The sequence below is a fragment of the Cotesia typhae genome, unplaced genomic scaffold (genome assembly GCF_013202065.1).
Source record: "Cotesia typhae breed Kobodo isofemale line unplaced genomic scaffold, CoteBio_Ctyphae contig_11, whole genome shotgun sequence".
In the NCBI taxonomy this organism is placed as follows: domain Eukaryota; kingdom Metazoa; phylum Arthropoda; class Insecta; order Hymenoptera; family Braconidae; genus Cotesia; species Cotesia typhae.
In genome coordinates this window covers 1,600,423-1,622,711 of record NW_027423711.1, presented here as the reverse complement: position 1 = coordinate 1,622,711, position 22,289 = coordinate 1,600,423, and the positions used below count along the sequence as shown (strand labels likewise).

Below are 22,289 nucleotides of genomic sequence, written 5' to 3'. Positions count from 1 at the left end.
TTCGAGTTTTCTTGATACATCTTTTGAGAATACTTTTGAATGACATTACTCGATTATTTAAAAAATATTGAGCAATAAAAGCTTCGCATAAAAGCTCAATTAACAAAGTGCATAGCAAAAATATTTGTAAATCAACATTATCTTAAATATCAATTATCAATACCAATATCGAACACTTAACATAGTAATACGCACAGCCTAATTTTAATAACAATTATCAAGCATCCTCAAAAAAATTAAATTATCATCTTATAAACACACTTGATTTATTTCAATTTTTTGATTTTTAATTATTATTTTAATTAACCCACGTATCTTAAAAATAGTATACATTTAACCAATAAATAAATATGTTGTCTGTCTGTCGGTTCTGATCACGGCATATAAAAAGGTTTATGAAAAAAGCGAGCGAGTCGGTATCCAAGGCACTAGGCTTGCGCAGTAAATTTAAATACTTCTTTAAGGATTTATCAATCGGCTGAAGGCAATTATTGTTGTTGTAATAGTGGTTACGTACAGAGGTATAGCTCATTACTTAAATGTAAAGAAGACATGTATAATACATATGTACATATATAAGATGTCAAAAGTTCGCTAAATAAATCATCATTGGGACGGTGACACACTTTCATTAAAGAGCTTTCAAATTTTCAATTAAACCGTTCAATTATACTTTCTTTATATTTTATATTTTAAACCACCACATGTCTTTTCTCTAGAGCTTAATCACGGATTATCGTTTCATCTTCGAATGTCATATTTTTGATACCTACGTCATCTGTCCGGTGGTTCTGAGCACCTCACACACTTCACTAATAAAATCACAAATTTTTACGAGACATCGTATTAATTTTTCAGTCAGTTTTTGACAAACATTTTGTTTAAAATCTCAAATGGTTTTTTATAATTTTATTTAAAAGTGTCCCAGCGACGATGAGCTTTCTTTTCACCCTCGCAACGGCGACACCTGTCACTCCCCGTAACGTTCTGTAATATCGAGTGAAGCCACGGCTGCGCGTTGGCTATTTACCCTACTATTTTTACATGCGCTTCAATGCTGCTAATAAATTCTATTAAGTTTTAAAAATTTCTTTTTATTTGAGTTACGATGTGTTGTTTCTTATTCGTGCTCTTTTTTGCTCGAAGAACTTTCGGAGGCCACGAATTTCGAGAAAATTTAATATAAGTACACTACAGTAATTTGTGAATAACTCGTGGAGGGCGCCACCTTCTAAATGGATATTCATAATTGAAGTGCACTTGAATCCACACATGCTGTTTTAGTTGGGGTATAACTAGACTTCTTTAGGCCATTCGAGCAGCAATGCTAGTAATATACGTGTGTATGAATGTGAACAGATATAGGTGACCTAAGTGAACGACCATGGGCTTTCTGGAGCACATGAATTTACACCGGGTTGCATAACTGAGAATTAAGCTCTGCATCATCGCTGTAAAGAAGACTACACAAGATTTTTATTTTTCCGGTTTAGTTGTTTTAATGAAGAGGGTTTAATTTAAAGATTATTATTAATCTAAGTACTGAGATATGAGCTTTTCTCATTATTATAAAAATAATGCCTTTTTATATTCCAGGGAAATTTAGTACGCTGGTGAAGAAACTTTTTTTTAGATAATTAGAATTGTTGATACGAATTTGCTCATTTGCTTCTCGGGGGAATATTGAATAGTTAATTTTGGATTTTTAATTTTTAGTTTTTAAAATTATAGAAGTATTTTTACGCGTAAAAAAATGTATATGATGGACATTTGAAAAAATTATCCTTTTTATTTTTAAAATTGAAAAATTGTTATATTTTATTTTTTTTATCATGTTCATATTTGAATCTTAGAGGAGAAAAAAAAATTTTTTTCTGTATCGAATTTTCAGCTTTAATATGCGAAAAATAGAATTTTGTGAATTTTTATTAAAAAATTTATGAATCCGTTGTTAAGAACAAATTGAAAAAAATTCGTCGATTTTTTGTGAATAAAAATAGATGGAGCCCGACATCGTAATAATTAAAAAAAAAAAATTGTAAATTAATAAAATTTCTTGACACACTTATAGTTAATTAAAAAAACATTTTTTATACTAAAAAATCGTGATTCTTGCAAAAGAATTATTCAACCTTTCAAACTACCCTCAGATTCAGTGTACGGTCATTGATGCTGAGATATTGATGATCAGAGACAAAAGGATCCTTTTCCATTGAGAGTTTGATAATTCAGAGCAAAATTGACCTAGAGAGACTAGAAAAAGGCGAATTAAAGTTAACCATACAAGATAGTTGCATTAATATAACTAAAAAAGGTAAATTAATGACTTTCGTTGTTTTATATAATTCCTGTACAACATATTTTTTTATTAAATGATCGAAAAATAAAACTAAAAACAAAGCAAAAAAAAAACGTTCAAGAGCTATTAAAAGTGGAAAAATTTATCAAATGGATAGAAAAAATTCATAAAAAAAAGAGACCCTTAAAATCTGACACTCGAACGATTCGGGATCAAAAATAAAATCTCAGAAATTGTTTTAACGACAAAAAAAATCTGTTATTACAAAAAAGCTTGAAAGAAAAAATTAGGGTAATAAAGAAAAAGTAAAACAAAACATGACAAGTTATTTGATATTGAAATTTATAAATAAACAGAATGATCGGATAAGCCGTGAGTTGGTTTATTTTCAGTAGTATCGACCAATTGATGTTAAGGTCAGGCACGCCCTGAGAGTTAGAGGGTCGTGATAAGGGTCAGATTTGTCCCGGAAAAAATTCTCGCCCTGGCTGGTTAATTAATTAGACAAAAAAAAAAGTGATTAAGTAACCTGAGTAAGTAATCAAAACGCAGGTCTGCTGTCTATGGGATTCAATAAGAGCTGAAACAATATAGCTATCTCTATATTTGAGCAAACCAAGTTATAATATGATATATCAAATAATAAAAAACTGTTAGACTCTTTCGAGGTTGATTTTATCTGACCACTAGTCATACATTGATGAATTGATAGAGCGTGTAAACGTGAGAACCACCTACGTATAAAATCGAGTTGATAACCCGTTTAGGGGTCGGATTTTACAACCCAGAATGTGGCGCCATCCAACGCAAATTCAATGAGACAAGGGTAAAAGTTGCCGGAAGCAGAGGGTGCCCACCAAGAGATGTGTACCACCTGGCAGCGCCAAATAGTCCACAATTATTGATCAAAGAATAGATGCCAGTACGCCAAAAATAATGACCAATTCATTTCTTTATTCATCAAACTTTTTTTTTTTATTTTTATTTTTAATTTTACTTTTTTTTTCAAGAGAAGAAATGAAAGTCAAAATAAAAGGTTAATGACTTTATTTTTTTCACTCATTTTAAAGTAATTAACCGAAGAGGAAACGAATTGGGTAGATAAACAAAAAATTAGCTCGGCTACGATGAATTTTTTTCTTCTTTCTACTTTTGTTAGTATAATTGTTCAAGAAAAATACGAATGGAAAAAAAAGTTACAAAGAACAAGTTTCTTCAATTTTAGAGGCTGTTTCTGAAGATACTTTTCTTAAAAAGAAATGCCGGACATGAAAAAGTATTGATCTTATATTTTTTTTTACGACCAAATAAATAAAAAGTTGGATTTTCTTTAGCAGAAAATTTTACTTTATTTAATTTAGACAAATAAAATTTGGTACTTTAAAATTAAACTAGAACAATTTATGTGATGGTAACCTATTTAATTTATCTTGAGATCGATGGCTGAAACTATTATTTTTTTAAAAGTATCACATTAAAAAGAAAAAAAGAATTGTGAAGCATCTTTAACCGCAATAGCTTAGCTCGATGAAGAATTCCCGGAAATTGTCTTGTCAATATTTCCGATCCCGAAGCTGACAAGACTTAACTCGATTACGATGAGCAATGATAGGAATAAGGATTCTTTTTTTTTTTTTTTTGCTTACAAGGAACGATGAAGCGTTTCTTCGAGGATAGTTTCAACCAAAGACAAAACTAAAATAATAAAAGTAATAATGTGTATAAAAAATATTTAATCGACTGGATAGGAGAATCAATTTTCATCGATGATAAAAATCGACTATTTTTAATCAGGTAGCTCTTAAGGAAAATATAAGAGATAAACTTACAGGGAAAATGGCCAAGAGGTTTCAAGCTTCTGTGATGAACATTTTTCATGTTTCCCAGAATGCCGACGCTCATGTCCATGGCAACTGTATCAACAGTAAACAAAAAATAATAAATAAATAAACGAATAAAATAAGTAATAACAAAACTGAATTTTGCAAGTAATGCTTGTGTGTAATTATTGATAAATTTTTTTAATTAATTTCTTAAAACATGCTTTCATGCTAAATAACATTATTTCATTGCGTGAGGAACACGTGAGGTAATGTCAGTCCTATTCTCCGTAAAAATTCTCAAAATTAAAATTTTAAAAAAGTAATTTAAGCTATGTATTAGAAAAAAACAGAACATTTTCTATCCATTATGCTCTATATTGTCAAAAGTTTTGTTCGCATGACATGTCTTCACTTCTATCCAAAGGCTATTAGACACTTTTGACGTTTAATTCGACGGATACTCGTTGGAGCATAGTCTCTCGTCACAGCATTTTTTTTTGTCTTGATTATACTCACTCACGCGTAACATGAGGACAAAATACAAAAAGCTAAGTATGGACTTTTTATCATAAAAGTTTTGTTTTTCGAGACCTAAAACGCGTAATTAATCATTTTTAATAACTAAATGTACGCGAAATTATTTACTTTATAAGTGGTTAGTGGATTTAGGTAGTAAAGGTGAAAACTCGTTAAGAGTGTCATTATAACCGAGGAAGAGAAGAAAGGAGAATAAATTTTTAATAATTCATAAGCTAAAAGTTTAATTTGCATTGAACCAAAGAAACCGAGTAATATCACCATAAGTTAGACTAGTAACCAAGAATCTTTCGGCAAATGACAATGAATTTATTAACTAATAAATATATATACATAACTTCCAGGAGGACAAGCACCTTGATATTACACATGCGACCATAAATTAGATGAATTGATTTTTACCGTGAGAGCAAGAATGAAACAAATTAACTTAAGAAGAAAAAAATTTTTTTTTACTCATAAGTTTTTAATGCTTGATTACAAATTAAAAAAAATCGATGAAATTTTAAGCTCAAAAATCTTAGAACTATTTTCGATTTTATCAACTGCCATATCTTTTCGACGTGTCTTTCAATTTTACTTTTCTTGACTTAGTTTTTTAATTACAATAAGTGTAAGCAAGGAGATTTAAAATTATTTTACCAGCAAAAAAATTCAGATAGAAGAGGTGATACTAAGCAAAAAGATTTTTTTTTGTTGCTTTTCAAAATTTTGAATAGTTTTTGAGTCACTTCATGTTCTAAATGTCCCCTAGATTTCGAAATTGAATTTTGAAGAAAAAAAAAAAAAGGAGAAAATCAGCTTGATAGCATCGCAATAATTAATCCCAAATCCAACTTAAATTTTTTACTCATTTAAAAAATTCCCATTAATTAAAAAATTGTTACCATAAAATAAAATACGAAATCAACCTCAAATAGAATATAAACATAATTTTGATATTGCACGGCTCACAATGTGATAGCGTGTAGTAGTAATCTATTTCCGACAAATTACCATGTGCTTAATTCGCCACATAATACCGTTATTACACTCTACAGAGGATGTAAAATTGATGAAAATAGAGATGTTTCTAAAATACAAGATTTTCTGTTTATTTAATTATTTTTAATCACAAAAATTGCGATAAAAAAATTTACACAACAAATTGAGTTAAATCTTTGGGACTAAGTTTTCATTGATTAATTTTTATTTTTTTAATTTGTAAAGAAATGCGTGTGTGAGCCGTCTACGTTTGGATTTTCAAGCTTTATTCCTTTACACTGAAAAAAATTACTTGATTCAAGAGAAATATTTTTGATCAAAAAAAAATTATGTCAGAGAGGATTGGTTGTCTTGATTCAATCATTTCTCGCTTATATAGAAACTCGTTTTTTTAGTTTAGAGAAAAACACGATTCCTTTCAACGAAAAATAACTTTTCGTTTTTTTAAGATTTTTTTTTGGTTTCAGACAAAGTTTCTTCATTTTAAATACCAAAAAAATTTTTAAAACAATATAAGTACTTAATTTCATTTAATTCTGATGTGTATTTAAAATTTTATTTTAAAAGTATTGAAAATAACAGAAATCTGAAAATTTTTGGTATTCAAGTCGATAGCATCTTGAATTAATAATTCTACTTATCTTTATTCAAGAGAAAAAAAAATCTTGGGTAAAATATAGGTAATCTTGTTTGAAAATATTAAAATGCTTCGTTGAATTCTTAAATGAACAATATTTTCTCTCTATCTAAGAGGTTTATAGTATTATATTCCTGATTCAAGAGTGGATTTTCTAAAAATTAATTCCAAGTGAATATCCTGCGACAAAAATGAAACTTTGAAGAGAAGCTACTAATAAGATAAATTGAAAATTTTAATTTCTTCATGGCGTGTAGTTAAATAATTTAGTAACCATTAGCCAAAAATTTCTTCAAATTTAAACAAAAAATAAAACGTCATCTTTTTCTTCAATTTTCTTTTACCGAAATATTAGCAAAAAGTCTGAAAAATAAAAAAAATATAAAAAGTAAAAACGTATAGATATTGTCAAAGACTTAAAGATTGCACAGAACAATTGTTGCACTTAAATATAAGAAATGGCGAAATAAATTTCGAAGCTTGCGCGCATGCCAACAGCCCTTAAGTGCTTCATTGTCTGATCCGGGGTGCTTGACCTTCTCCCATATATTGATACCCACATGTATGCAGAGCTATGTATATTAATAGCGAAAATATCGATGAAAGTGAACTACTGTTCGATCAGCCTCTCTTGCTTTGATAACTTTTCTTCTCATACATACTCACATCCGTGCAGAAAAGTTTGGCCTCGGCCAACTGGCCCCGAAAACTCATGGCCACTGATAACTCCGTGCTTATATATATAACATTTTCCCCGATTGAAAATTCTCATTCCCGCCGTACCATGCCGTCATTTCCCTGATGTAACGCCGCATAATACCTTTTAACGTTCCGTCAGGTGCATATAATGCATCATGTTGATATTTGCCGGTGCAGTAGTATCAGTAACAGTCTCTAGATAAATCTGACTTTGCATACATATATACACACTCATTAAATTTTATTTTCAGTCTTATCAAGTACCATGCTATGCCTGTAGACAGTCAGATCAATACGCTTTGTCATTGGGCTCAAAAACAAACGGTACAAAAAATTTTATTTCTACAATTGATTATAATTAGTTTTTTATTTATTCGGAGGTTGAATAAATTTTTCTCCTTCATTTATTCGATAAAATGTTTTATAAAGAGGTATAATTTTTTTCCTATGCTCTATACGATGTTCTTTGTCGACAATAATTGCCGAACAATTAATCTTATAGGCTACGTTTTGTATATATATGGATTACATGAATGAGTGAACAAATGAATGAGTGACTAGAAAATTTATGATGTGAAGTTAACTTTTTTTTCTTTCAAAGTTCATTCATTCAAATAAGATACATTGTCTTTCAAGCTTGATACAATGTAAGAAAATAACTTGATTTAAACAAATATTATCTTCAAAATTTTAGCTTTGTTTCGAAATATTGAGTTCTAATTATTTGAAAAAATTCACGAATTGAATCACGAATCCTCGACAGAAGGCATTTGATCATTAAATTTTCTCTCTATTCGAGAATTAAGTTTTCGGTATAAAATTCTAAAATAGAACTGTTTTTTTACTCTCTTAAGAAGCTTAATAAGACATCGGATTTTAGTTTAATAAGCTATTAAACCAATTGTTTTTTATTAGGCAAGTTCATTGAGCTATATATTTTTATTTAGTATACTATTCGAATTTTTATCTGTTAATTTATGAAATGTGCTATTAATTACCCGTGTTCAAGATAATTAGTAATTATCAATAATTTAGTGTTGTATTAAGAACAGCACAGGCAATTATCAATGATAATTGGTCTCATAGAAAACTAAGATCGTTAATAATTTAGCAACAAGAGCTATAACCCGGCCATTTCTAGTAATTATGAATCCTACGAATACCTTGATTATTGTTGTAAACTACATAAAACCATTTGAAGCTTTTAATAATTAATTGATACGAATTTTATTCAATAAATTTAAAAACGACCTAGGTTTTATGATGCTCCAACTCAGTGTTTTTAACAACCTACGAATTAGAAGGACCTCACAGAAAAAAAAATTTACTTGAATCAAGGAACTAATTTTGAGGAATTTCAACTTTTTGATTTGAGTAGAAAAATTCTTAAACTAAGAAATTTTTCTTGGTTTAATTAAATTTTACTTAATTCAAGAATTTTTCGTCTTGATTCAAGACAGTGAAACTCTTCAAAATTGTTTTCTTGGTTCAAGAATTTTTCTTTTGAATCAAGTTAATTTCTTTTCAGTATGTTAATTTCATGTTAAAATAAAATTTAGGACGTCTAAATGGCAAAATTTCAAAATTTTTAATTTTGTAATAATTCAAGTCCGTTTAAAAAAATTACTCTATTGATAATCAGTACTAACAGTTTTCAAAGTGAATCTCCTAGAAAACAAATTTAAAGTTTGGTAAGTTTTTAAAAAAATCGAATTATTGAAATTGATCAATTCTAAAATTTTCCGTATAATTTTTGTCATGTAAATGATTCTATATATGCTAGCTGACCCTTTCAATGTCAAAATAGAACTGATATTTATTACTACTCTCAAAAAAATTATCTTTTGTTGATAGATATATCAATTTACTTATTTCTACATTATAATATGACCAATTATTTTACTATCATAAAATTGTGAGGAATTACAATGAGTATAATCTGGATTACAATGAGTATAATCGGGATTAGAATGAGTATAATCTGGATTACAATGAGTATAATCGGGATTACAATGAGTATAATCTGGAATTATATCCAGTGTAATCTTATTCTTTCCGTGTAATATTTAAGATTTTTAGTTGGGTAAAAAATTGAAAAAGATGTTTCATTTTAAAAATTAAATAAGAAGTTTCATAAACTTAAGGATTGATGTAATATAATGTGTTAAATAAACGAGATGACACGTTTTCTAGGCATATTATTGTGTGCAGGGTTAATTCAAGATTCAGCATGACATTGTGTGTGAACTATGAGCCGGATTTAATTGGATCCCAGTGATAATGGCAGGCCATAATACATAAGGCACAACCACCAAGCCTAAAGTCCTTGCTGACAAGTGCTCCTAGTTAGCAGTTCAGTGCTGGCACAAGTAATAATCGATTTCTGCTGTACTGCATCAATATTTCAAATTTTACTTGGAAGGTAATATATTACTAAGTTAAATATGCCGTCCATTAGCACACGGCTGTTGTATTTTTGAGATGGTACAGCTACTAGCAGGTACTTTAGATTTCAATTTTTCACAATTCTTAAAATGTCACTTCTATTGTAACATGGCTGACATTTACAAAAGGTATTTATGAAGCATTTTATCGTTTATATACGAGAAAAAATGCCAGAAGAAAAAGAATATTTTTTGATAATCCAGCTGATGAAATTCAGGAATGAAAATAATCAAACGGTTCTAATGATGAGGATGAAATAGTAAAAATATACTTCCTATTCGCATTCAAAAAAAAGTTTAAATGCTGGGAAATAAAGAAGAAAGGAAAGAAGAAAAAGACACCTGAAGATCTCTGTCAAGTCTCAACAGCGTCAATGGTTGGGGAACACTCGTTGCGGTTTAATCTCAACTTTGACGTAGTCACTAAGAAACCACCCGACGGAGTGTTAGAAACGAGTCAACACTTTTTTTTTGTTACAAAGAAATAGATCAAGTACAATTCTTCAGTTAAAACAGATTCTGAAAAAAAATTTTTACATTAAAAGAAAATAGTTCTCCGACTTTCCTTTCCTCATCTTCATTAATCATCCAAAAAAAGTATACTTTTTTACTAATTAAACAATATCTAGAATTTTTCATAATTAACGTTTGTTGGGAGAAGTTGTTTGCATGCTGTAAATTTAGTCAAAAATTCAGTTACCGAGAATTGTTTGCTTGTTTATTGAAATGAAAAATACATAGTTCAAATGTTTTAACTTTTTTATTACACTTATAAAAAAAATTAATTTTGTACACATAAAAAAAACAAATTTGGGTCAAGAAAATCATGTTTAAAAAATTCTTTGTTTGAATCAAACAGAAAAATTCTTGAAACAAGTAAAATTTGTTCAAACCTAGAAAAACTTCCTAGTTCAAAAACTTTTATGCTTGATTCAAATTGATCAAATTTCTTAAAACGATCTTCTCAGTTTGAAAAATTTTTCTTTTGAATCACGTTAATTTTTTTTTCTCTCTGAAATTTCACTCTTGTTTCGAGATATTCAATTCACATTAATTCAAGAAAATGAAACTCATGAAAAAAAAAAACTTCTTCATTTAACAATTCGACAAATTCAATAAAGCACTAATATTTTTAAACAAAATCAAGAAACAATATGAAATTGGCTCGAATTCTTATTATTTTCTACATTATCAAAAATGAGTCTCAAATGTGTTCGAAAGGAGTTAAGTAAAATTTTTGTTGTATTTGAAATGAAGATGTTCGTTTTTAGACTAAGATTATAAAATTCTTGAAGGAACACGAAATTATTGTTAGTCTTAAAAAATTCTGTATTTTAATGTCGAATTTAATTGTATCTCACGATGATGTAGTCCATTCAAAGTAGACATTTCAATTAACAATAATTCGCATAGAAATAAAAATTAGAGAGAAAAGTTTGAAAAAATTGTTTGTTTTTTGCATTTTTCTGACAAATAGTAGATTTTATCATGAAAATAGATTAAATAAAATTATACATCATACAATTATCAACAAAAATTGTTCTTACATTATTTTTCCTAAAAATCACAATTTTTGAGATTTATCAATCATAAAAGTAGAAAAAATTGTATTTTACACAATATGCATTCTGAAACAATGATGTAGAATTTTTTAAAATAACAAAACCTGTTTCAAGACTCAGGATTTTTGAATCAAGGCAATTGGTTCTCTTTTTAATATTTTTGTTATTGAATTGATAATATTTATCTTTGAACTAAGTTAAAAAATGCATCCAATTATTAGAATTTAATATAAGAACTTTTTTAATCAAATATTGTAAATTTTAACAAAATTTAACGAGTATAAAATGTTTAATAATAACTGATAATAATTAATAACGATAAAATTCAGGTATAAAAATAGATTAGATACTTAGAAGTAATTTGTGGTTATGAATAAAAAATAATAAGTGTAAAACAGGCAAAGTACTTGGGGTTTTCTTTTTATAAAAAAATGTACTTGGAAGTAATCCTTAATTATTTTTTTTCCACTTTCTTGTGAATAGGGAGAAAAAAAGATTGGCTACTACCGGTGAATTTAATCGCCAGAGTAGGTGGAAAAGAAGTGGTTTTAAGAAAGAACAGAGCCTTGGGGGAGCTTTGGTACGGTACACTGCTGAATTTTTAACCCTTGTACCCGGAATGCGCGTGGTACTTGGAAAAACTAGCACGAGGGCTGTGAGCAGTCGTTTCACGTTGCCACTTTTAGCTTGGGGACAAATGAGTTTCCCCAGCCAACACTTAAAGTTCATTCATTCTATTATCGACACCACCAATTTTATTCTAAGAGAGGAGAAGAGAGTCTTAATTACTAAATGTTATTACGTACAATTTTTTTTTTCATATAAATTAATAACAACTATTATTTTTAAACTGCTTTCGTCAGTTATAATCAAGCAATTATTCAAGTAATTTTATTTATATTTAAGTACATAATAACATTGACGATTTAAACTGATAATGCCTCGCTAAATGGAAAACTGTCGCATTACAGAATAATTTTATAAATTTTCTTTTATATGTTATAAAAAATTAAAAACAAAATTGATTTTAATTAATAAAGAAATAGAATTATTTATTTTCAAAAAAATAAAATTTCATTTTGACTAAAAACTTTTTTCCACACTCTATAGATATTTTACAGAGACGAAAAATATTAAATTACTCTTTTATTGTTAAACAAAAAAACCCACGCAAAATATTCCATGTGAAATTTAAGAACGTACATAAATAACGAATACGTGTTATCAAGTTATCAAAACAGATCAAGTGCTGTAGAGACAACAGTTAACACAAACTCATTGAGCAAACGTAGAAAAGTTTGAAAAATGAAAAAACATTCCCCTAACGCTCAATTGTCCGCATATTAAAAGAAATTTTTAAATGTGAACAAGATAAACAAAAGAAAATTTTAAAACAAAACAACAATTTTTCATTGAACAAAAAGCCATTCATTTTTATAAAAGTGAATGAGATTAATAGAAGAAAATTTCTAAACGTGATAAAAAATTTTCTGATTTAAGTTAAAGTCCATATATAACTTTTGATGTGATTTTTTTTGCCCATATATATATTTTTGTAGTGTAAGTAATAGAGTCTGTCAAAATGTAACTTCCGTTAAATACACATTTCTAGAAAAAATAAAAAATTGAAAAATTACGTTTTATAATTATTTGTATATCAAGAATATGGACAAGATAGGATCGTAATAACAAATTGTGTTATTATTTCTGCGAATAATTTATTAGATCTTCGGTCATTTATTAAACCTTCCTCAGGCATCTAAAAATTACACATGTTAATTACCAACAAAATAACACAACAATTGATATAATTACAATATTTACCATAATATGAATTACAACAATCATTATTTTATATTACATTGTTGCCTTTGTCATACAAATTGTTACACATTTAACAAAATTGATAGATTTATAAATTATTAGTATTATTACAGAAATAAAATATAAACATGACACATACAGAATCATTATTGCATGGCAACGGATAGCCCACTTCCAATCTTGTCTACATTCCTGATATACAAACAATTATTGATAATTATGAACTATAATAGTAACAACATTACATTTTATTTTCAAAAATATTCTGATACGGCCGTATATTATCAAATTTGAAATTTGACCATACATGGCCTAATCAAAAAATTTTTTCACGGAAAACTAAAATTTTTTATTAAACAAAAAATCATTTGTTCTGATTTGTTTATTTTCTTTATTGATAACCTAACAGCACACTGACAAATATTATGCCTATTTTTTTTTTTTCTAAAAACAAGAAGCTGATATTTATAAATTGACAGGATGGTAACGTATTATTATATTATAACAGTTAAATCTCTACTATACTGTATAATTACAATAAAAATAGAAAAACAAGAATAATTAAATGTAATTATCTGAATATTGGAAAAACAACATGAATTTCGATAATTATTTATACTTTTATTCTTCTTTATACATGACAACTCTCAATGCCGACAATTACAAGTAATTCGGTAATAGAAATTAACACAATCTTGATCGACCTTCCGAACTGATATCGATTAAAGTTATTAATAGTTATTATCTATTATTCATTTATTTTTCACTAGAAAATTAAAGTTTTTCGATAATCAAATCAAATAACATTAAAAAATTTTAGAAAGTTCCAATTTGTGTAAAATTGTGTTCAATCATTTTAGAGTAATCCAGAAATCTAGAAATTTTAAAAGAACCATTTTTACTCTGATTATTTTGCTCCCCTCGATTGAAAATTATTAATAAATTGCCTGACGGATGTACAGATGACTTTCTTTATCGTCACCAAACGCACATACATATATTTTTCCGATACATAAATAAAATAAATGTGAAAGCATTAGTGAACACAATGAAATTCTTTTGTATGCTCCTAATAGCCCGTGTATCATTATTACTATCTTCCCTAAATTAATCATTTATTACGTTTTTTCTCTATAAACAACATTTTATTAGTAACAAAGACGTAAAAGACATTTTAGTATGAACTGATGACTAGTTATTAACTCAAATATATATTAAGCTTGCTGTGGATTACATATGACCTAGTAAATATGGCTGGAAAATTAGTCTAGATCGCAATACTTCTCTCGAGTTTCTGATCGTCTTAATAGATGAATAAATTCAAACGATACGCTAGAACTAACTCATTACTGATTACTCAATAGCTGACGTAGATATTTTTAAAAAATATTTAATTTTATAAATAATAATACTCCAAAAAAATATGTTGATAAATCGATAACCTTCGAATAATTTATAATACAAATTATTTATTAAAAAAAATTTTTAATTATTACTACTTCTTTATTAACACACACATACATCTAGTATGACAATTTTCATTTATTAGTGCGAATGAATAGATAAATTTATCATCTGAAATCCAATTTTCCGTTATTTTTAATATTTTTATTATGGAAAAAAAATTTTTTTTTATAAAATATCATTACTCATCAATGATGGATAACTGAATTTCCCACGAGCCATCAATTGAGCTTTCACTAATTAATTTATGCATCATTCTATATCGACAATGCATCAATTTTCTTCACCATACATGCATATATCTATGGAGTATATCTATTTCTCGGTTACAGAATCATATGCATGCTATCATATGCGCATTTATCATATCGTCACATCAGTAACTAAATTTGCAGTGAATTTTAATAACTTCTGTTATTAGTATTGGTATTGATGCTCGCCATAAATTTATGTTACACAATTAAATATCAGAAACGTATATTAACTATTGTTATGTTTTCAACAATCAATAATCATCAAATCATAGTTAATTATTGCTATGTGAATATCTATGAAAATTCTTTTCTAATTAATGGCATAAAAATTTGGAATTCATTACCGACTGATAGATATTACAGTATTGACAACTTTGAAAATTTTAAACAAGCTTGTTTTAACTTCTTCTTGCAATCAATGTAATTATCATTAATCTTACAAAAAAAGGAGGAATAATAGCTCAAATAAAATATGACAGCGTTAACTTTAAGATAAACTTATCAGAATTGAACTATTTTTTACGACTGAAAAATTATTTCGATAAAATAACTATCGAAGTCTTAAACTGTAAAAAATTTTCGGAGTGAATGCGGATTAGATGATTTTCAATAAATTTACTCCCATCGAGAGTGAATTTAAATTATATCATTAATAGATTTCACTTCGCGGGAAAAATTTATTATATCTTTTTTAAATAAAAATAAAAAAATAGTTTTGACACGTGTAAAAATGATAAAATACGTATTTAGAGATTTTAATAATTACAATTAATAAACCGTTATTTAATTTCTTTCAAAATTTGAATTTTGAATATCTTTAATACTAATCAAAACAAAATTTTTTCTGGAAATTAAATTTGCTTTTAATTTTGAACTTTTTCAAAATTTTAATTTTTTTTTCTATTTTATATATTTCATAAATATATAAAATAAAAAATTGATGTGGGTACTCAATTAAAAGGTTTCGACGAGTGTAACTCCGGAATAATGATGATATAAGATCAGCCCCACATTACACTTATCGAGACCTTCTATTGAATACTCACATGAATTTTCTACATATTTTCTACATTTCATAAATGTTATTTATTTATTTGTCTATTTTATACCAACAAAAAAAAAAATAATTTGGCTCATAAGTGTTTCAGTTCTATAAAAATTTATTATAGTATAAGAACTTCGTACTTGGATGTTTTCCAGATTAAAATTCAGATTCACTCCGGAATCACTCTGCTGAAAAAAACTCCAGGTTCTCTCCTAATTCATTCCCGATTTTTTACAGTGTAGCTAATTTACCAATTATCAATTAAATAATCAACTTGTATTTGTGAACGTTATTTCTCTCATTTTTTTAAATATTCAGTATGTAACAAAACAATAAATGTTAAACTCCAAAATATGTCATTTTAACTATGAATTCTCATGCATCCATACGGGTCTCTACTCTCAAGTACCTACTTTTATGACTCTCTGGTCGTTGAGATCATAAATGCATTCTCTTGTTTTCCTCAACCCGGACGCTCATCTGTCCTAGTAAAAATAATCAAGTTTTCACTCGATTCCAAGCCAGCAACTGGCCAGTTACAAGCCAAAAACTCGATTTTATATCTACTTGGGTGGTTCAACTTAAATATTTCCCGTTGCCACTTTACTTTTCTATTTATATTATGTAATATTTTTGTCAACGCATTTTCTCAATAATATTTCTCCGAACTTTTCCCATTATTCATAAAACACTTCGGTAAGCGTCAATCTTTACCAATCTTTCGATCTCGTTACTTCACGATACTTTTCTACAAATTCAATTTTGTCAGTCGGTTCAAAATTATCAGTTTGTTTGTGGTCACTTGTTCATATCAGTGCACACATTGTATTTCGCCACTCGTTCGATTTATCAATTATCAAGGACTATTATCTAACGTCTCGAGACCGTTCCATTCGCTGAAAGAGTTCCTATCACCTAGAACTCTTCAAATTCAGCACATCGACCTGCCGTCAGTAACATCTTGAATCAATGTTATCGCCTATCTTGAACCAATAGACAAAAATTCTTGAAAGAAATATATCTATATCAAGTTTTAAGAATTCAAATTTTGAAGAAAAAAAGTTTCTTGAATCAAGATTGTTTTTCTATCAGTGTACCTATTACGCTATCTAAAAGAAGTTCATTAAAATTTGATTTTCAATTCCCGGAGAAAATTTTGAACGAGCCAAAATCATTGTCAGTACGAGATTCCAACCTGGGAGAGAATTTACATTCGGGAAGGCGACAAATTTCCAACCATCACTAGGAGTTCATCTAAAACGTCCGAACATCCTACATACCCAAGAGTTTCCAGCCCAAATAATCAACAATCACATTACAATCATCACAAGTAATCTTGCATTCACCAGAACCAGAAAAAAGCTCACCATTATTGTATTGCTTAATCAAATTTTGTAACAATAAGCTACAATAAAAAAACGCAACGTAACATTAACTAAATTCAAATATTTTGGAAAATCAAAAAAATTATTAAAGGCCTAATCCTCGCAAGCTGACCGACTAGTTTCAATAATTTTCAAACTTGATCAAAGTATTTGTCTGTAAAATCAATGCTCAAAATTTCAGTAAGATCAGTCGAGAATCTTAAATACAATTCAGCTGACGTGACGCATACTATCACAATAAATTTTTCGAAAATATCGATCACATATATAAATTTATCGATTTTTTTTGTAAATACTCCCTCGCATTTTACCGGTTTTTAATATTGTTATACAGTATAAACTTTACTTAAAATTGAGTGATTTATTTAGAGTTTGATCAACAAATCTTTATTGTAGTAGTGTACTAGTTTACATTTTAGCACCGCATTATACAGAGAGTTTAATATTTATACACAGCACACACATATGGGCATAGACATAAATTACAATAGCACGTATTTTCTCATTGTACAGAGTACATACAAGCTCAAAGAGATAATGGACATCAAGGAAATGTAATATTATGTAATGAATTCTCTCATTCATTCTACACTCTTTTGTACGGAAATGAATTAAATAAATAGAATTGATTCTCAAATATATGCAAAAGCTTTTAAGGGTACACTAATTTCATTTTTAATGCGTTTGAATATTTCAGTTCAATGATTTGTTGCTCCGAAAATGAATTTGATATCTATAGTAACAGAAATTTTGTGATAAGGCCTGATATGTTCATGTAGAATTTTTTACGTTCTGACATGTCCATATATGGCCTGATTTGATCACATATGGACATATATCATTTTTCGACTATACCTAGGAGTAAAAATATCCGACAGGGAGCGTATAATCGCTGAATCATCTTTTTAGAAGAGAGTTAAGTCTGAGATATAAGGTTCTAAAATAAAAACCATTCATTTTACTCTCTTAAGGAGCATATCTGAGGTTGGCTTATAGATTAATCGATTACTAAACCAATTATAATTTTATATAAGATGTAAATTGGCGTACACACGTCAAAAAAAAATAAAAATTTTAAAATTATGATAAATTATTTTTTTATTCCCATATTAGGTTGTGCCAAAACTCAATTTTCATGAAGAACCTTCTAAAATTAGAATTTTGAGTTCCGCTTTTGGCAGAAGCTGAGTTTAGGCATTTCCTAAGATATTTTGGGGTGAGATGATTTATTTGATTTTCATAAAATTTTTTAACAGAAGTTTAGTTTGGGTATTTCCGCTGAAATTTCAAATTTTGGCCGGAAGTGCCCAACTAAATCTCCTGTTAAAAATTCTATGAAAATCAAATAAATCGTCTCACCCCAAAATATCTTGGGGAATGCCTAAACACAGCTTCTGCTAAAAGCGGAACTCAAAATTCCAATTTTAAAAGGCTCTTCACGGAAATTGAATTTTGGCACACCCTATTCCCATATATAGCCACATCTGACCAGATCATGCAATATATGGCCATGTCAAAAATTTTTTGAAAGGGTTTTCAATTTTTCTAGGGGAAATGTTTTTGAAAATCTTATTTATTTTCTGAATGTGAATGGATAAAAAATTTCTAACCATTGAAAGTTTCAAAATTAAAAAAAAATAACATTAAATATTTATTCAAGAAAGTTATTTGTATAAAATCATGAAAAATCGCTTTCAGACATTATTCAACTGATGAATAAAATTTTCAAGCTTTATTGATTTCTTATCTTGTACTTTATCAGCTAGTCTGTCATCCCAACATTTTCAAGTAAAAATAAAATTCATTTCAATGATGAAAATAAATTTACAGAAGCAAAGTAATAAAATAATAATGAAAATCGGAAACTGTTTAAAAGTCTCTGAGTACAAACTTCAAATTTAATCAAAATTTATGTAACCATTGTTCGATATCTAAATATGACTTTTCAGTCGAGTGCTGTTAAATCTTTTTAGAATTTACTTTAAAGGTACATTCATAATGTAGCGTTCAAATACTCAACATACAATTTATTGTTGTTGTAGAGTATCAATATTATACTTTTGTTATACAATTATATTTTGTATGAATGAGAACACAGTTTTATATTCGAAGCATGCTGATGCACGTGCGTTCACAACTCATTCATATGCATTTTGTAATGCCACATAAAAGTCAAGTGTTTTGTGCAGTTTGTGATACTTTAAATTCAAGAGCTTCTATATCATCACATTTTCGCCTGAATTTTTCGCCAACGCTCATTTTTATTTCAACGTGTACCGACAATTAAAAAACCATTTTCACGTCTACATAACTAATGTTACCAAAAAAACCATGATAGTTCCTCAGTTTTTTTAGTAGATTTCATAGAAATCTAACTATTGCATTGGTCCTCATGACGGATTTTTTAAAAAATTTTGCTGTATTCCGACTATACTCGTCGAGCTGAGTCGGAAAATGTATATAGTTCAAAAGTTTATATGTATATATATATATATATATATATATATATATATATATATATATATATATATATATATATATATATATATATATATATATATATATATATATATTTATATATATATCGGATATAACGCGGGTTATCACGACGATAGCGTCGCCAATTTACAACGGATCTCTACCAAACTCAACATACTTATTCTACAGATAAATACCAAAATCAAGTTCGAAGATGAGCTTAATCGGTCAAGTAATTTAAAAATACCAGGATTTCAAAATTTTGAAAATCATAATAATTCATATTTCTTCACTTTCTTACTCGAATAACTTTTGAATGGGATAACTTATTGAAATTTTGTAAAATGCATTTGCAAGCTTTTCAAGTAAGCTTCAATTTGAGTTGAAGCTTACTTGAAACTTGAACTGAAAGGTAAGTCTATAATTGTCATACCCTAGCACTTATAGATCTTACTGATATGTTAAAATTTGAATCTTAGCCATTACATTCGTAAATTAAGTCTATAAATTGAGAATCTCATACCATAAAATAGTTGAATTACATTTATTTTGTGATAGAAATAAAGTTTACGAAAAAAAAAATTTTTTTTTATTTTAGAAAATTCAACAATTTTTTTTTTAATCAAATAAAAAAATATAAAAAAAATTCGGCCCACTCCGGGATGAGCGGGAATAGTTGTCAAACTGATTAAAGTTTCTTTTGAGAAAAAAAAATAAAAAAAAAAATGACATACTTTGAAAAAAAAACGATTTTACTCGAAAAACACGAATATTTTGTCGAATTTATCGTATTTATTCAAAAAGTACATTTAAAAACAAAAATTTTGAAAAAAAAAAGTACCCAAAGGTCAATGTCCAAAAAAGTTATGGTTATTTGAAAATAAAAAAGCCATTTTTTTGAAAAATTCATAACTTTTTTGGGTTGGATAAAAAAATTTGAAAAAATTCTCAAAAATGTCTTTCAAAGGGTAGAAAAGAATAGAAAAGTTTTAGCTAAATCTAAAGGGGTCGGGTTCAAGAGTAGTCGATTTGGCATGGAATACCCCATATGTACCCGTATATAATCAGATCTGATTATATATAAAATCATATTAGTCAAGTATAAGTAAGGTATAATCATATATAAAAAAAACTTTTTAAACAAAAAAAGTTCCAAAACTGCCCCCTTTAAAAGACAATGACATTAAAATTTAGAAAAAAATATAATGAAAAAATTTTTGCTCAACAAAACTGTTCTAGCAAATGTTGTTATAAATTCGTAATATCAAATAATTTTTCAGGTATACCTCTAGAATCACTTATCATAAAAAAAAAACTTTTGAAATAAAACAAGGTCGAAAATGACCTCTCTGAAAGATAGTTGAGTTAAAATTTAGAAAATTCTGAAAGGAAAAATTTTCGCTCATCAAAACTATTCTTATAAATGTTATTATAAATTCGTGATTCAGAATCGACTGTTAGGTATAACTCCGGAATTACTAATGATAAAAAAAAACTTTTGAAATAAAACAAGTTCCAAAATGCCCCCTTTAAAAGACAATGACGTTAAAATTTAGAAAAAAATAAAATGAAAAAATTTTCGCTCAATAAAACTGTTCTAGCAAATGTTGTTATGAATTCGTAAAATAAAATAATTTTTCAGGTATGCCTCTAGAACCACTTATCATAAAAAAAAACTTAGTAAAATCTTTTTTAACCAGGGTTAAATGATGGCGGCTGTTAATAAAAGTTTTTAAAAAATTGAACAAGTATTGTTATTCTGATTATACTTTAAAATCTCTATGTATTTATATTTGTTAGCTTAAAATCAAGATAAAAAATTCGTATACACAGCTCTGAAATATATGTATGTCGTTTTTTTTATTTAATTATTTATTTTCTTGTAGATATCTTCTCTAGTACTAAGACAATATAGTTAAAATTCAATTAATTAATTAACTAACGCATAATTAATATTATTTTTCATTAAATACTTTAAATCTTTAAGTATACTAGTACACAAAAAAAGACTTATGATCCTAAAGTGGAAATTGAACAATAAAGCTCATCTTAGAACATGACCTTCGTATTTATCTGTAGAATAAGTACGTTAAGTTTAAAAATGATCCATAATGAGTTAGAAACGATAATTTCGTATCCAATCCAAGTAATTTTTAGATTTTTACATTCATTTTCATGAAATCTACTTCCATTTCGGCTGCCGAATGGCGCTTTTTTGTTTATTAATTGAAATTATTGTATTGTGTGTAAGAAATGTCATTCGTGACGACTATCCGACATTCGTCCCGACGGACTTCAAAAATAGTTCGCACTAAGATTTTTGTATGAATATGTTAATTTCAAGACAAAAATATCACTTTAATTTCAAGTCTTTGTTTTATGAAATTCCCTGGTTAATATAAATTTCATTTATTAATATTAAAGTAAAGGTACTCTAATTTCAACTCATCATTTGATGAAATTGCCATATCAAAATAAATTTCATGCATTACTTAGACGATAGAAATAATTTTACATTCGATATTCGATAACGCGACAAGACAGAATACATCAAGAATTTACACTAAAAGCTTTTTTTTTCTCTGTATTAAATAGTCGATTTCATAGAAATCTGATTATTTTAGTTGTCCTGATGCAACTTTTTGAAAATTTTGCTATTTTCCGACTTGTCGAGATGAGTAGGGAAATGCATTCGTTTAGAAAATTTATAGATGTATGTATATAATTATATACGACGTAACACGATAGGTCCTATTATTAATGGATCTTGATAAAATTTGGCATACATTTTCCGTACAAAATTATTAAAGTTAAGTTGATAACATGAGAAAAGGTGATTGGTTATTTTAGAAAC

General features: G+C 27.7%; 1 protein-coding gene across 1 annotated transcript in view; it reads right to left on the bottom strand.

The window, feature by feature from the left end:
* Positions 1-2,013: 2,013 nt before the first annotated feature.
* The window catches only part of LOC141526628 (uncharacterized), a 64,151-nt gene continuing 43,875 nt past the window's right edge, over positions 2,014-22,289 (bottom strand). The window contains exons 3-4 of the mRNA XM_074241678.1: positions 4,129-4,212; positions 2,014-2,253 (exon numbers count right to left, since the gene is read on the bottom strand). Coding sequence (XP_074097779.1) covers positions 2,229-2,253; positions 4,129-4,212 — 109 coding nt within the window. The 3' untranslated portion in view covers positions 2,014-2,228. The remainder of the gene's footprint in view (positions 2,254-4,128; positions 4,213-22,289) is intronic.